Consider the following 16,616-nt stretch of genomic DNA (forward strand, 5'->3'; position numbering starts at 1 on the left):
TTCCCAGTACTGAGTTCAATGGCAGCAGAAAGTGAGGTTAAAAGGCTCCATAATAACTTTCATAGAGTCATATTAGTGTTTTGGATCCTAAGGGGCATTCAGAAAAATTTTATTGTATATTAAGACTTTTTTTTTTTAGACAAAACTTCATGATGTGTAGAAAAAGAGAGAAATGAGCTGGTTAGTAAAATCCTTTCAAATGCCAGCAGAATGGACTCCATGATAATCCTAGATCCTCGACATGGGAAGATTTCTGGGGGTTTGTCTGCTCACTCCTTGTCAGCTTCAGCTTCAATTCCTCCCTGACCCTGCAGACCCTACATTTTGGCAGGGTACAAAATAATGAGCTTTACTTCAATTCATGAAATTTGTAATTTATTTTAAACTAAGACATTAAGAAAGGCTTTATAAGGAATAAAGAGTAATATACTAAAAATGCAATCCACCCCACAAAATTTAAGAAATAAATCATTGTCAGCTATCAATGTTGTTTAAACTCTTAAGGCAATCTTAGCATTTATTTCTTTTGCTCGATTGTTAGAGTTTTGTTTTTTCTTGATTGTTGTTTTCAATTGTTATGTTGTGTCCAATTTGTTGTGAACCCATGGACTGCTGCACACCAGGCTTCTCTGTCCTCCACCATCTCCCTGAGTTTGCTCAAATTCATGTCCATTGAGTCAGTGATGCCATCCAACTGTCTCATCCTCTGCCATCCCCTTCTCCTCCTGCCCTCAATCTTTTCCAACATCAGGGTCTTTTCCAATGAGTTGGCTCTTCACATCAGGTGGCCAAATTATTGGAGCTTCAGCTTACGTTTTGGAAATAATAACATTTGATATGGGAAGAAGATGCTCATTTTCTTGATAATGTCAAATGTTATAGTCATGCTAAAACCAAACATCTTTTGCGTGTATCATAATGACTTTGATTCACTTATTTATCCACTCAATAGATGTTTATTGAACTTCTACTCTATGACAGGTGCTTGTGTTATACATAGCATCTGATGATAGTGTTTTTAAGTGAAATGATTTCTGTAACTTTTTCTTTCTGCCCTATTGTTAGTCTTATGGTTCTTTCAATCCCATCTCGGAGGGAAGCTTGATGCAACTCCATCCTTCTCTGAGGTAAACAGATCCTTCTCATTTTGGTCTAAACCTGAATACCTGTTATACTTATAACTGTCTGCTCTGGATTTTCAAGTTCTGTGTTCAAATTTTTAAAATAATTTATTTATTTTTGGCTGTGCTGGGTCTTCGTTGCTGTGTGGGCTTTCTCTAGTTGTGGCGAGCAGGGGGCTACTCTCCAGCTGCAGGGTGCAGACTTCTCACTGGGGTGGCTTCTGTTGTTGCAGAGCACAGGCTCAACAGCTGTGGTGTACAGACTTGGTTGCTTCACAGCATGTGGGATCTTCCTGGATCAGTGATCAAACCTATGTTTCCTGCATTGGTAGGATTCTTTATCACTGTGCCACTAAGGAAACCCCAGAAAATTAATATTCTTAAGTGTAAGTCCTGGTGTCATTGTTTAAATGTCCCAAAATGTCTTCTGACTAAGCCAAGGGTGATTTTTCTCTAGTTTCTCAATGGAGCATCTGACCTGATTTGAAGCTCAATCCTCTCCATTTCACTTGGAATTGCAATTCTCAAGTGAAGAGCAAAGGAATTATAACGAAAGTTGTGACCCAGTTCAGATCAGTTCAGTCGCTCAGTCGTGTCCGACTCTTTGTGACCCCATGAATCACAGCATGCCGGGCCTCCCTGTCCATCACCAACTCCCAGAGTTTATCCAAACTCATGTCCATTGTGTAGGTGATACCATCCAACCATCTCATCCTCTGTCATCCCCTTCTCCTCCTGCCCTCAATCTTTCCCAGCATCACAGTCTTTTCAAATGAGTCAGCTCTTTGCATCAGGTGGCCAAAGTATTGGAGTTTCAGCTTCAACATCAGTCCTTCCAATGAACACAACACTCAGGACTGATCACCTTGGACTGGTTGGATCTCCATGAAGCCCAAGGGACTCTCAAGAGTCTTCTCCAACACCACAGTTCAAAAGCATCAATTCTTCTGCACTCAGCTTTCTTTATAGTCCAACTCTCACATCCACACATGACTATTGGAAAAACCATAGCCTTGACTAGATGGACCTTTGTTGACAAAGTAAGGTCTCTGTTTTTTAATATGCTGTCTAGGTTGGCCATAGCTTTCCTTTCAAAGAGTAAGCGTCTTTTAATTTTATGGCTGCAATCACCATCTGCAGTGATTTTGGAGCCCCCCAAAATAAAGTCTGACACTGTTTCCACTGTTTCCCCATCTATTTCCCATGAAGTGATGGGACCAGATGCCATGATCTTTGTTTTCTGAATGTTGAGCTTTAAGCCAACTTTTTCACTCTTCTCTTTCACTTTTGTCAAGAGGCTCTTTAGTTCTTCTTCACTTTCTGCCATAAAGGTGGTGTCATCTGCATATCTGAGGTTATTGATATTTCTCCCAGCAATCTTGATTCCAGCTTGTGCTTCTTCCAGCCCAGCATTTCTCATGATGTCCTCTGCATATCAGTTAAATAAGCAGGGTGACAATATACAACCTTGACGTACTCTTTTTCCTATTTGGACCAGTCTGTTGTTCCATGTCCAGTTCTAACTGTTGCTTCCTGACCTGCATACAGGTTTCTCAAGAGGCAGGTCAGGTGGTCTGGTAATCCCATCTCTTTCAGAATTTTCCGCAGTTTATTGTGATCCACACAGTCAAAGGCTTTGGCATAGTCAATGAAGCAGAAATAGATGTTTTTCTGGGACTCTCTTGCTTTTTTGATGATCCAGCGGATGTTGGCAATTTGATCTCTGGTTCCTCTGTCTTTTCTAAAACCAGCTTCAACATCTGGAATTTGAGAATATTAGAGAATGGAATTTTGGAATATTGGAGAATGTTGAGCATTACTTTACTAGCATTTGAGATGAGTGCAATTGTGTGGTAGTTTCAGCTTTCTTTGCCATTGCCTTTTTTGGGATTGGAATGAAAACTGACCTTTTCTAGTCCTGTGGCCACTGCTGAGTTTTCCAAATTTCTTGTCATATTGAGTGCTTCCCTGATAGCTCAGTTGGTAAAGAAGCTGTGACCCTGGCCTATATTAAGGGTTTTATCTCTACCTTGGGTGCTTCAGTAAAACTCCTCATACTTTGTCTTCATAGGCACTTCTAAACTAGCCCTTGCCTTTCTCCTCACCATCATCCTGGCCTCTTACCTGATTTTCTCCCATGACACACATTCTCACCCTTTTTAATGCATATTTTGTTTGGTTTACTTGACTCACAACTTCACTTTATCAAAGATTCTGTTTTATTTCCCCTTTACCCAACAATCTTTTCCTTTGTGAAACTTCATGTTCTTATCAAACTCAGTGTCAGGCTTCAGAAGCCCAGCCAAGAACATAGCCCTCAGGTCTCCACATACAAGGAAAGGAATTCTAACATGGATAATGTTGCAAGAAAACTAAAGAAATTGAGAGAAAAGGTTACCCAAGAAGAGCAAGAACTCCCATAAGGGTGGATGAGTGGACCATGAGCCTTCCCACTTTGGCAATGATGGCAGCCAGTGGGACTGGTTTTTGCAATAGTTTGGCTCAGCCATTCTCCAGTTGGTAACAAGTTCTTGCAACCACTGGAGAAGGAAATGGCAACCCACTCCGGTATCCTTGCCTGGAAAATCTCATGGACAGAAGAGCCTGGTGGGCTGCAGTCCAGCCCACAAAGAGTCGGGCACGACTGGGTGACTAACACTTACTCACTAACACTCTTGCACCCACACTGCAAACTGTGTTTGAACCTCTCAGTGAATGGTCATAGGGAAACAAGGGGAGAGAAGAAGCATATCTCCAAGACCAAACAAAAAACCCACCTCAAATATCAGCCATAGTGACTACCTACCACTCTAGACCTTCACTGGAAAATAGGAAATGGGGGAGGGACCACTCTTGAAATTGTTAGTGAAGGAAACCACTGTAAGACTACTGAGATCTTTGTTGTCCTTCCTCTGATGGACGCTTCCCCGGAAAGAAAGCTACAGATGTTTCCTCAACAAAACACGGAACATAGTAGAGTCGTGCAGCTATTGTGGGTTTGGAGCCAGAAAATCAAGGTTCACACTGTCAAAATCATCACTGTGCCATCTCCCACAAGTCAGTTACCCCTCTGAACCTTGGCTCCCCATTTAAAAAAGATATTCATGGGGGGAAGGAGTGGGTGGGGCAAACTGAAAGTAGTATTGACATATATACACTACCATGTGTAAAATAGATAGCTATTGAGAAGCTGTTGTATAGCACAGGAAGCTCAGCTCGGTGCTTTGTGATAACCTAGAGAGGTGGGATGTAGGGGGGTGATGGGAGGGAGGCTGAAGAGGGTGGGGACATACGTATACTTATGGCTGATTCACGTTGTTGTATGGCAGAAACCAACACAACATTGCAAATCAATTATCCTCCAATTAAAAATTTTTAAAAGAGATTCATCTTGTACTACTGTTGAGAGAAATGCAAGAGGTCATGTATAACTATCAGCTACTAAAGTACCTTATTAATTGGAATTTGCATTATGACTTTTAACATTTTTAGCACTTGTGGTGTTCCTATGAAGTACTTGTGATTTAAATGATAGACTAGAAAGAAAATTTGGATTTTCATGTTCAAAAACGTTAGTTTTAAAAGAGATCAGCAGGATAGATAAGTAGTATTGGAGTATGATGGGGTTTGGAGTCAAACCTCAGCACAAATCCAAGGTCTGCAATACACAGACTACATAATCACAAACTCATTTTTCATGCTCACATGTCCTCATCTGTGAATAATTCTTGGCATTGCTTTGAAGATTAAATGAGAAAGTAAAACAAAACATAATGTTAATTTTCTTTCTTTTTTGCATAGATGAGCAACAATAACAGGGAAGTGTTCTAACTAGATAGACATGAAGAAAGAGGGAGCTGAGGACCCAGAAACTGCAGTGTCATGTATAATAATATTTTTTGATTAAAAAAAAAAGAATAAAATTGGGCAAAGATTGGAAATAAATTCCTAGACCAATCTCTCCTAAAGGGTCAATCAATTCAATCTAGCATAAGGTTGAGAAGATACCAACAGGGAGAAAAACAAACAAAAATGTGAGTTTTAGTGAGCAAAATAGAATATCTCATTTTATGTGTACTTTCCCCCTTTTATCAAAATGATAAAATTTAAAAGATTATAATAATTGGTTTCACTTAATTATATATGCACAGTGGAACAATTCTAATCAATACTTTTCATCTATTAGTAGATAAAGAAGACTTAATTTTGCTCATCTAACAGAGTCATGTATGGATGTGAGAGTTGGACTGTGAAGAAAGCTGATCACCAAAGAATTGATGCTTTTGAACTGTGGTGTTGGAGAAGACTCTTGAGAGTCCCTTGGACTGCAAGAAGATCCAACCAGTCCATTCTAGAGGAGATCAGTCCTGGGCGTTCATTGGAAGGACTGATGCTAAAGCTGAAACTCCAATACTTTGGCCACTCATGCGACGAGTTGACTCACTGGAAAAGACTCTGATGCTGGGTAGGATTGGGGGCAGGAGGAGAATGAGACGACAGAGAATAAGATGGCTTGATGGCATCACCGACTCGATGGACATGAGTTAGAGTGAACTCCAGGAGTTGGTGATGGACAGGGATGCCTGGCATGCTGTGATTCATGGGGTCGCAAAGAGTAGGACATGACTGAGAGACTGAACTGAACTAAACTGAAGAGAGAATAGCCACATTAAATGTTGCTTTTTTCACCATTCACTCATACCTACCTGGTATGTTAATAGAAAATCATTGCAAAAGAGTACAGCAGGGACTGAATATTGATAACCTGTTTAACAGTACCTCAACCTGGACTTACAAGTGACCCCCATTAGAGTCATCTGATGGTAAACTTAGATGTGTAAATACACTCAGGAGATCAGTTGTTGGAAATTCTAAACAGGATTAGGCAAAAGTGATTCTAGGTCTTCAGGAGGCTATTGTAAACAAATTCAAATTCAAACGTGTTTTACATGGAATTGTTCAGAATTCCATCAGCTGCAGTTTACTTCCTCATTTCATGATAACAACCCTGAGTAAGCATTATTCCTGAAACAATGCAAGACCCAAAACAGTAATTTTTTCTTACATGATTACTAATATCCTTATATCAAAGTACTTTCATAAATTTTACTACATTTATTGTCATTTTACATTTTAGGAAACTGAGGTTCAGAAATGTGACAGTATGGGCTCAAGCCTCATATCTAGTTAGGGACAAAGCCAGAACTCAAATGCCTTCTCCCAACACCCAGTACAGCATCCTTTCCAGTGTTCAGTTCAGTTCAGTTCAGTTCAGTCGCTCAGTCGTGTCCGACTCTCCGCGACCCCATGAATCACAGCACGCCAGGCCTCCCTGTCCATCACCAACTCCCGGAGTTCACTCAAACTCATGTCCATCGAGTCGGTGATGCCATCCAGCCATCTCATTCTCCGTCGTCCCCTTCTCCTCCCGCCCCCAACCTTTCCCAGCATCAGAGTCTTTTCCAGTGAGTCAACTCGTCGCATGAGGTGGCCAAAGTATTGCAGTTTCAGCTTTAGCATCAGTCCCTCCAATGAACATCCAGGATTGATCTCCTCTAGAATGGACTGGTTGGATCTCCTTGCAGTATAAGGGACTCTCAAGAGTCTTCTCCAACACCACAGTTCAAAAGCATCGATTCTTCGGCGATCAGCCTTTCCAGTGTACTTTGCCCAAAAGAGTGTCAAATATTTGAAACAAATTGAACTACATTTTCCCCCACTTTAGTATGGGAGGAGACATCCTGATTCACTGGCTGAATTGATAAAACAGAAAGTGATTTTAATCCAAGACAAACAGACTGACCTAGTGGCCCAAATAGAGATGTCCCTCATCCTAGACTTCTTTCTATTGCTTTATCCTTGCTCATTTCAGTTGCCATCTATTCCAAAGGTTAAGACATGGAAAGAAGCTACTACAATAGAAGGTTCATGAAGGAAAATATTTGTAAAACACATGCCAAATATTTGGGTCTCCTGTGTTGCAGGCAGATTCTTTACTGTCTGAGCCACCAGGGAGGTCCAATCAAAAAACATTAGACTATGATGTTGTAGCCACGCATTCCGGGAAACAAACTCACTCAGAAGGACAATGCAGATAGTGGAGTGCAGTTTATTACACCGGCGGGCCCAAGGCAGAGTCTCCTCTTAACCAAGGATCCCGACCAACATTTGTGAAAATCTTTTATACCCCATGTGTACGTGTCTGAACCCACCACCCCAAATTCCTTGAGACTTACATAAACCAAGAAAAATACAACCCCAGTAACCCCATCATTCATGTGCTATGTGCTCAAACAGTCAAACAGCCAATAATCAACAAGCCTGAGGTTACACTCCGATAAATACAGAAAAATTTATGGCCTGTCTGGAGGAAGGGGTGATTAGTATATGTTTTCTCTTAGGCGATGAGTAACCTAGATATGACGGAGAAGGCAATGGCAAGCCACTCCAGTACTCTTGCTTAGAAAATCCCATGGATGGAGGAGCCTGGTAGGCTGCAGTCCGTGGGGTCGCTAAGGGTCGGACACGACTGAGCAACTTCACTCTCACTTTTCAGTTTCACACATTGGAGAAGGGAATGGCAACCCACTCCAGTGTTCTTGCCTGGAGAATCCCAGGGACGGGGGAGCCTGGTGGGCTTCTGTCTATGGGGTCACACAGAGTCGGACACGACTGAAGTGACTTAGCAGCAGCAGCAGCAGCAACCTAGATATGATCTTCAAGTTTCCCCCGTTTGGAGGGGGTCTTATCCTTCTGTTGTCAGTTTTATAAGCACTAAACATAGAGTTCAGAGTCCATAGGAAAGATGGCCGAGCATGATCAGCATGAACAGGCCTAAGATGGAGTCCAGGCCCTATGAATTCCTGCTTCAATAAATCTGTCACTTCATCCATTTAATGTTTTAAACTTGTATCAAATTTATTTGACCCTTGAAAAAAAATTGAGAGCCTGTCCTTTATCTCATTTGTATATTGTTTATTAGAAATTATACCCGTAAAGAAAGTCATGAGCTACGTTTTTCATTCCATAAACCACCAACACTTAGAACAGACCCTGGCACACACTTGATGCTTAAAAGGCATTTGTCAAATGAATAAAAGAACAAACCAAGCAGTGGTGATGGGAGGCTGAGAAGGAGTAATGAAAGAAAAAAGGAAAGAATTGTATATCGCAGACATGAGCTTCCTTCATTTATCTGCCTGGATAGTGGCATCCAAGTTCTGTGAAATGAAAATACTGCCTGCCGTACCAATAAACAAGAAACTTCACAGATATCAGCAATCCCTTGCCTCCAAATGTGAATGAGGGCTCCCAAAACTGTGATCCAGGGGATGCTGCCACCACCCCCCCCACCCCCACCCCCCCCCCCACAGTGACTGCTGCAGACCTGGGAGAATGCAAGAAGCAGCCATCTGCCACTCCTTAAGGTGACAGAGGGAACAGGATTGGCCCCAAATATGTGAGGTGCATATGAAAGGAATGAATTCAGTGAGCCCAGAGGCTTGCATCTTCCCTTCAGTTTAGTTCAGTTCAGTCGCTCAGTCGTGTCCGACTCTCCGCGACCCCATGAATCACAGCACGCCCGCCTCCCTGTCCATCACCAACTCCCGGAGTACACTCAAACTCATGTCCACAGAGTCGGTGATGCCATCCAGCCATCTCATTCTCTGCCGTCCCCTTCTCCTCCTGCCCCCAACCTTTCCCAGCATCAGAGTCTTTTCCAGTGAGTCAACTCGTCCCATGAGGTGGCCAAAGTATTGCAGTTTCAGCTTTAGCATTAGTCCCTCCAATGAACAACCAGGATTGATCTCCTTTAGAATGGACTGGTTGGATCTCCTTGCAGTCCAAGGGACTCTCAAGAGTCTTCTCCAGCACCACAGTTCAAAAGCATCGATTCTTTGGCGATCAGCTTTCTTCACAGTCCAACTCTCACATCCATACATGACCACAGGAAAAACCATTGCCTTGACTAGACGGACCTTGGTTGGCAAAGTAATGTCTCTGCTTTTTAATATACTATCAAGGTTGGTCATAACTTTCCTTCCAAGGAGCAAGCGTCTTTCCCTTAACTTGATAGTTGATCTTCGATATTCAGACTGCCTGCTTCCTTTGTTGCAAACTTGTATATAACCTGACTTCCCCTCCTGACCCCTTGGAAGTTTTCTCAGAGCTACTGAGATGCTGTCTCCTGGGCTCAGAGTCCTAGACATTCCCATCGAATAATATAACTCTCTACTTTCAGGCTGTGACTATATTTTTTAGTTGACAGTTGGATGTTACTCAACTTTGGCAACAGCAGAAAGTTGATTAAGATATTTCCTGTTATTTCAAAATTAGAGAACAAAGTTTATTGAATTTAATTTCCTTACGTGTTCAAGTGTGTGTTAGTAAATGGAACCCATAAAGACATCATATATCAAAAGCAAAAACAGTAAGGAAATGATGTACTTCTCATACAACATCGCTCTTGAATTATTCTAGTGCTTCTCAAACCCTTATGTGCATCTGAACCACCTGGAGAACTTAGGAAAACATAGTGTTTATATATTTGATTGAATGAGTCTATAGTGGGTCCTGAGATGCTGCACAGCCCCCACATGCTCCCCACAGTCCTGACCCACAGGTTACACTATGGGTAGTATGTGTTTTGTTTAGTTTTAGGGAGGCGAATTCCCATATTTTCCTTCATCTTCGCTAAAACCTTACCATTTCATTATTTATACTAGATGTCAAATTTAAAGATCTGCCATGTCCCTTAGGTGAAATTTTGGATTGATCATTCATCCTTCCTGTATCACCAGTTACTTAGGTCACCCTGTCAGACTACAGATGTGAGATATTCTGATTAGTCATTCTTGTTATCATGACACTTTTCATCATTCAGAGTTTCAAGTTAGCCATGTTAAGAAATCACTGATGTCTCACATGAATATGATTGATAATAGGACTGGTCAAATGGTCTCAGTAGGTTGTGAAGTGTTTAGAAAACAATCTTATGGTAAAATTGAATATCATAAAGAAGTGAAAGTAGCAAAAGATTTACATTTTTAAAAAATTATAGTTCAATCAAAGTAATCTCTCTGATTATATTGAGAATCAAAATCATCTGGAAGACATCTTAAGCCACAAATTCTGGGTCCTGCCCTCAGATTCCACTTCATTTAAGTCTGGGTGGGGCTTGATAATCTGTATTTCTAACGAATTCCAAGGTGATGTTCTATGCCACAGTTTCTCCACCTCAGTACTATGAAATCTGGGGATGTATAATTCTTTGTTATCCAAAGGATAACAAAGGAACCAAAGAAAGGACCTACTGTATAGCATAAGGAACTCTGCTCAATATTCTATAATAATCTAAATAGGAGAACTTGAAAAAGTATCAGTTCAGTTCAGTTCAGTCGCTCAGTCGTGTCCGACTCTCCGCGACCCCATGAATTACAGCACGCCAGGCCTCCCTGTCCATCACCAACTCCCGGAGTACACTCAAACTCATGTCCACAGAGTCGGTGATGCCATCCAGCCATCTCATTCTCCGTCGTCCCCTTCTCCTCCCGCCCCCAACCTTTCCCAGCATCAGAGTCTTTTCCAGCGAGTCAACACGTCGCATGAGGTGGCCAAAGTATTGCAGTTTCAGCTTTAGCATCAGTCCCTCCAATGAACATCCAGGATTGATCTCCTCTAGAATGGACTGGTTGGATCTCCTTGCAGTCCAAGGGACTCTCAAGAGTCTTCTCCAACACCACAGTTCAAAAGCATCGATTCTTCGGCGATCAGCTTTCTTCACAGTCCAACTCTCACATCCATACATGGGGAAAAACCATTGCCTTGACTAGACGGACCTTGGTTGGCAAAGTAATGTCTCTGCTTTTTAATATACTATCAAGGTTGGTCATAACTTTCCTTCCAAGGAGCAAGCGTCTCTTAATTTCATGGCTGCAATCAGCATCTGCAGTGATTTTGGAGCCCAAAAAAATAAAGTCTGACACTGTTTCCACTGTTTTTCCATCTATTTCCCATGAAGTGATGGGACCAGTTGCCATGATCTTAGTTTTCTGAATGTTGAGCTTCAAGCCAACCTTTTCACTCTCCTCTTTCACTTTCATCAAGAGGCTCTTGAGTTCCTCTTCACTTTCTGCCATAAGGGTAGTGTCATCTGCATATCTGAGGTTATTGATATTTCTCCCAGCAATCTTGATTCCAGCTTCTGCTTCTTCCAGCCCAGCGTTCGTCATGATGTACTCTGCATATAAGTTAAATAAGCAAGGTGACAATATACAACCTTGACGTACACCTTTTCCTATTTGGAACCAGTCTGTTGTGAAAAAGTATAGGTACATGTAAATGTATAACTGAATCACTTTGCTATACACCTGAAATTAACATACATTATTAATCAACTATAGTCCAACAAAATTTTTAAAAAAGCAATCAAAACTAAAACCGTCTTTGTGGAGTTATCCAGCAACAAGTCAAAGCCCCATACCTCCTCCAACTTCAGTCTCCTGGAGCCCTTCCTTAGCCATTCTCTGTACCCTTTCTCCAGTTCCTTTCCTATTCTCACTCCAAAGACTGCCTAGGCCATGAGGTCACCACCAGGAGATTGTCACTGTTATTGGTATATAGAATATGGGGAACTTGATCTCTTTCCTGAATGTGGAGATATGTTCCCATATCTGACACTGTGGATTTGAGTGCATTTTTGTTTGGTATCAAATCCTATGGGCTTGTAAGTCACAGCTGTTGTAGAATTTTAGGCATATTGAACGTTAAATAGGTTATTACCCATGTGTTAGGACATTACTCTTTCAACATTGTTCTAAGACCTAAACCAAAGACCACATATGGACACTGGAACACAGTCCATTCTGATAGCAGGGGCTATCTCCTGATGGACTTCCCTGCCGGCTCGGTGGTAAAGAATCCACCTAAGAATGCAGGAGGTGCAGGTTTGATCCCTGGGCCAGGACAATACCCTGAAGAAGGAAATGGCAACCCATATTACCCACCTAGGAAATCCCACGGATAGAGGAGTCTGGTGGACTACAGTCCATGGGGTCACAAAGAGTCAGACACGACTTAGTGACTAAACAACAACGACATCTCCTGATACCAAGTAGCTTGTCTATAAAACATATGTGATTCATGCAGAATCCTATCCTTTCTCTTTCTCTGTCTTTCTCTATTTCTCACTGAACTGCACTTTCCCTTTGTTTGAACAGTATTTTTTAAAATCTTCCTTTGGACTCCACATTAAAAGTTTATTTTTGTATCCAAGAAGTATTATGCAATCTTTGTAACTTCGTTATGGTTGGGTATTTCCTTCATTTAATTCACTGAGTTAGTTTTCTGGAGAAAATATTACAAGAGACTCATGGAAAATCCAATGAATAATGATGCTATTGATAGCAATAGAAGGCAATTTCTTCTTGTTAAAGTTCATCTTTCATACTGACCCAGAATTCTCATTAGGGGAAATTTCTTAAAACACTTTTTTTTTTTGTTCATTTACTGAAAGAAGTCTGTTAACACTGCATTCACATTTCCATTGAAACAGGAAGAACAACTTTATTTTAGAAAATGTGATTCAAGGCACAAAATGAATTCCAGAAGTCTCAAATTGTTAAGACTAACAGAGTGCTGAAGAAGAGAAGAGGATGGATTCTTCTCAGACAAATTCTCTACATCAGTCCCCTGGCTCTCATCCCTAACACCCTGACCACAAGCCTGGCCAGATCCTGCAGTCCCTGCACCCCATCCTTCATCTTCCTTTTGCTCTCCCTATCCCATCTCCACTGGGGGAAAAAAAAGACTTAGAAATGTCTGAGGAAGACGCCGTCTGAAGTGGGAGGATCTCTCCCCCAAGGAAGGGAAGGTTTTAGAACCTGGCCAGGACAAGGCCGCGGAGAAGGCAATGGCAAGCCACTCCAGTACTCTTGCCTAGAAAATCCCATGGATGGAGGAGCCTGGTAGGCTGCAGTCCGTGGGGTCTCTAAGGGTCAGACACGATTGAGCGACTTCACTTTCACTTTTCACTTTCACACATTGGAGAAGGAAATGGCAACCCACTCCAGTGTTCTTGCCTGGAGAATCCCAGGGACGGGGGAGCCTGGTGGGCTTCTGTCTGTGGGGTCACACAGAGTCGGACACGACTGAAGTGACTTAGCAGCAGCAGCAGCAGGACAAGGCTGAAAGAAAGACAGGTAAAAATCCCTGCAGACCAGGGCCAGGGCAGAGGAAAACTCTGGAAGTTAAGCACAGGATGCTAATACTGGTGCTCAGAGGAACCAGCTCCGTCAGAGACAAAGCTCAAAAGGTGCTCTGGGGTTAAAGGAACTGATGTTGATAGAAGAGCAGAGCTAGCAAGAAGGATAATTTACCTTCGCTTATAAGTTCACTTTTTACTTTTATTTGATCTTTTGTGATACAAACACATTTGATATTTTGTAATAAATACATTTTTTGCATTTGAAATATATTGCATATTTAGTTTTGTGTGTTTTTTAAATTCTGTGAGTTCTGATCAGGTTTTAAGTAAAGCTCCTGAATTTGGAAATAGTGAAACCAATCCCTGAATACTGTCCTTGTAATTTTTCTATAGCATTGTGTTCACTTACTCAACATGTTTAAAACTGAAGCGATACTTGACCTCCACTACTTCCTCTGCCTTGGAATCCACAGTGAAACGAACCTGCATTCCTTCCTGGGCACTCAAATCCTGGGTATTACCTCTGATGCCTCCTTCTCACTTGGCCTCCAAATCCAACTCGGTACCAAGCCCCCAAAATTCTACTTGTTAGATGTTTCTAGAATCCACTTCCACCTCTCCATTTTCCACCGGCAAAGTTCCTTCTCACCTAGATGATCTCCAGAGATTTGTCTCCCTTCATCGCTTCCCCCCCCACCCCAATTAATTACCCATACATGAACTACTGACTTTACAGTTAGAATAGAATCCTCACATTAGGTATACATTTTGGTTAGTCAGTCTGTTGACCAATCAGATTTAATTCCCTATCCTTCCCTGAAATTTAATCCCAATTTTTATGTATTTTTGAGGAAGGTGATCTCACCCATAATCTAAGTTGTCCTTCTTATGGGCAGGCCTTTATTGGTTTCAACCAATAAGCGCAGCATTTGTCTGGTTCAGGAAACACATACCTATTTGAGAAAAAGAGACTGGAGGAAGTGTTTACTAGAGCCTTAGGAAAAAGCAGCATTTGACTGTTTAAAGAGAGAACTGGGGCCGCCGCCGCCGACGTGTGTGCAGCTCGGCGGAGGGGCCGGGCCTGCGCTCTCTCCTCCTTCCTCCCCGCCTCCCGGTGCCGGTAGGACCCGTCTCCCGCTGCCGCTGGGACCCCGTGTCATCGCGCGCCCAGAGCACGATGCCCCCCAAAAAGGGAGGTGATGGAATTAAACCACCCCCAATCATTGGAAGATTTGGAACCTCTTTGAAAATTGGTATTGTTGGATTACCAAATGTTGGGAAATCTACCTTCTTCAATGTACTAACCAATAGTCAAGCTTCAGCAGAAAACTTCCCATTCTGCACCATTGATCCGAATGAGAGCAGAGTACCTGTGCCTGATGAAAGATTTGACTTTCTTTGCCAGTACCACAAACCAGCAAGCAAAATTCCCGCTTTTCTAAATGTAGTGGATATTGCTGGCCTTGTGAAAGGAGCTCACAATGGGCAAGGCCTGGGGAATGCCTTTTTATCTCATATTAGTGCCTGTGATGGAATCTTTCATTTAACACGTGCTTTTGAAGATGATGATATCACACATGTTGAAGGAAGTGTAGATCCTGTTCGAGATATAGAAATAATACATGAAGAGCTTCAGCTTAAAGATGAGGAAATGACTGGGCCCATTATAGATAAACTAGAGAAAGTGGCTGTGAGAGGAGGAGATAAAAAACTAAAACCTGAATATGACATAATGTGCAAAGTCAAATCCTGGGTTATAGATCAAAAGAAACCTGTTCGATTCTATCATGATTGGAATGACAAAGAGATTGAAGTATTGAATATACATTTATTTCTGACTTCAAAACCAATGGTCTACTTGGTTAATCTTTCTGAAAAAGACTACATTAGAAAGAAAAACAAATGGTTGATAAAAATTAAAGAGTGGGTGGACAAGTATGACCCAGGTGCCTTGGTCATTCCTTTTAGTGGGGCCTTGGAACTCAGGTTGCAAGAATTGAGTGCTGAGGAGAGACAGAAGTATCTGGAAGCGAACATGACACAAAGCGCTTTGCCAAAGATCATTAAGGCTGGGTTTGCAGCACTCCAACTAGAATGCTTTTTCACTGCAGGCCCAGATGAAGTGCGTGCATGGACCATCAGGAAAGGGATGAAGGCTCCTCAAGCTGCAGGAAAGATTCACACAGATTTTGAAAAAGGATTCATTATGGCTGAAGTAATGAAATACGAAGATTTTAAAGAGGAAGGTTCTGAAAATGCAGTCAAGGCTGCTGGGAAGTACAGGCAACAAGGCAGAAATTATATTGTTGAAGATGGAGATATTATCTTCTTCAAATTTAATACACCTCAGCAACCGAAGAAGAAATAAATTTTAACTATTGCTCAGATAAATGTACAACTTCCAAAAGGCATATACTTTTTTTTTTTTAATTAAAATTTCTGAAAACTGAAAGGGCAGGTAAAGTTGGGGTGATGGGAATCTTCTACAAACAATTATTTTTATTTGTTTTAAAATTAAAATACTGTGTACCTCCAATGAGATGCAAGTTCACTAAATGTGAACAGCTTTGCTTTTCACGTGATTAAGACCCTACTCCAAATTGTAGAAGCTTTTCAGGAACCATATTACTCTCATGATACTTCATTAATCTCCATCATGTATGCCAAGCCTGACACATTTGACAGTGAGGACAATGTGGCTTGCTCCTTTTTGAATCTACAGATAATGCATGTTTTACAGTACTCCAGATGTCTACACTCAATAAAACATTTGACAAAACCAAAAAAAAAAAAAAAAAGAGAGAACTGGGTAAGATTTATTTTTTGTTTTTTAATCTTTTAATATTTTCTAGAGGTCAGATGGAAGGACTGATGCTAAGGATGAAGCTCCAATACTTTGGCCACCTCATGCGGCGAGTTGACTCACTGGAAAAGACTCTGATGCTGGGAGGAATTAGGGGCAGAAGGAGAAGGGGACAACAGAGAATGAGATGGCTGGATGGCATCACCGACTCGATGGACATGAGTTTGAACTCTGGGAGTTGGTGATGGACAGGGAGGCCTGGCGTGCTGTGATTCATGGGATCACAAAGAGTTGGACATGACTGAGAAACTGAACTGAACTGAACTGAGAGGTCAGAACCTCTAGGAAAACTGACAACTTTGAGGTGAAAAAAATGAAACCATAGTTACATTGACAAAACTGTACAACATCTGCAGAAAGAAGAGAGTAGGACAGGTAATAAATTATTTTTGTCCATATAGGAGTTGCTGGATAAACCCTTGCCTGA

The 16,616-nt window shown here is 41.6% G+C and overlaps 1 protein-coding gene across 1 annotated transcript; it reads left to right on the forward strand.

Annotated features, from left to right (window-relative positions):
- Positions 1-14,369: 14,369 nt before the first annotated feature.
- Positions 14,370-16,105, forward strand: LOC129550582 (obg-like ATPase 1). Its single transcript, XM_055418391.2, has one exon. The coding sequence runs from the start codon at positions 14,504-14,506 to the stop codon at positions 15,692-15,694; it is 1,191 nt and encodes a 396-aa protein (XP_055274366.2). The 5' UTR covers positions 14,370-14,503; the 3' UTR covers positions 15,695-16,105.
- Positions 16,106-16,616: the final 511 nt, after the last annotated feature.

This window comes from Moschus berezovskii, chromosome 1, assembly GCF_049115385.1.
Source record: "Moschus berezovskii isolate FMDL1 chromosome 1, NW_MosBer_1.0, whole genome shotgun sequence".
NCBI classification, from domain to species: Eukaryota; Metazoa; Chordata; class Mammalia; order Artiodactyla; family Moschidae; genus Moschus; species Moschus berezovskii.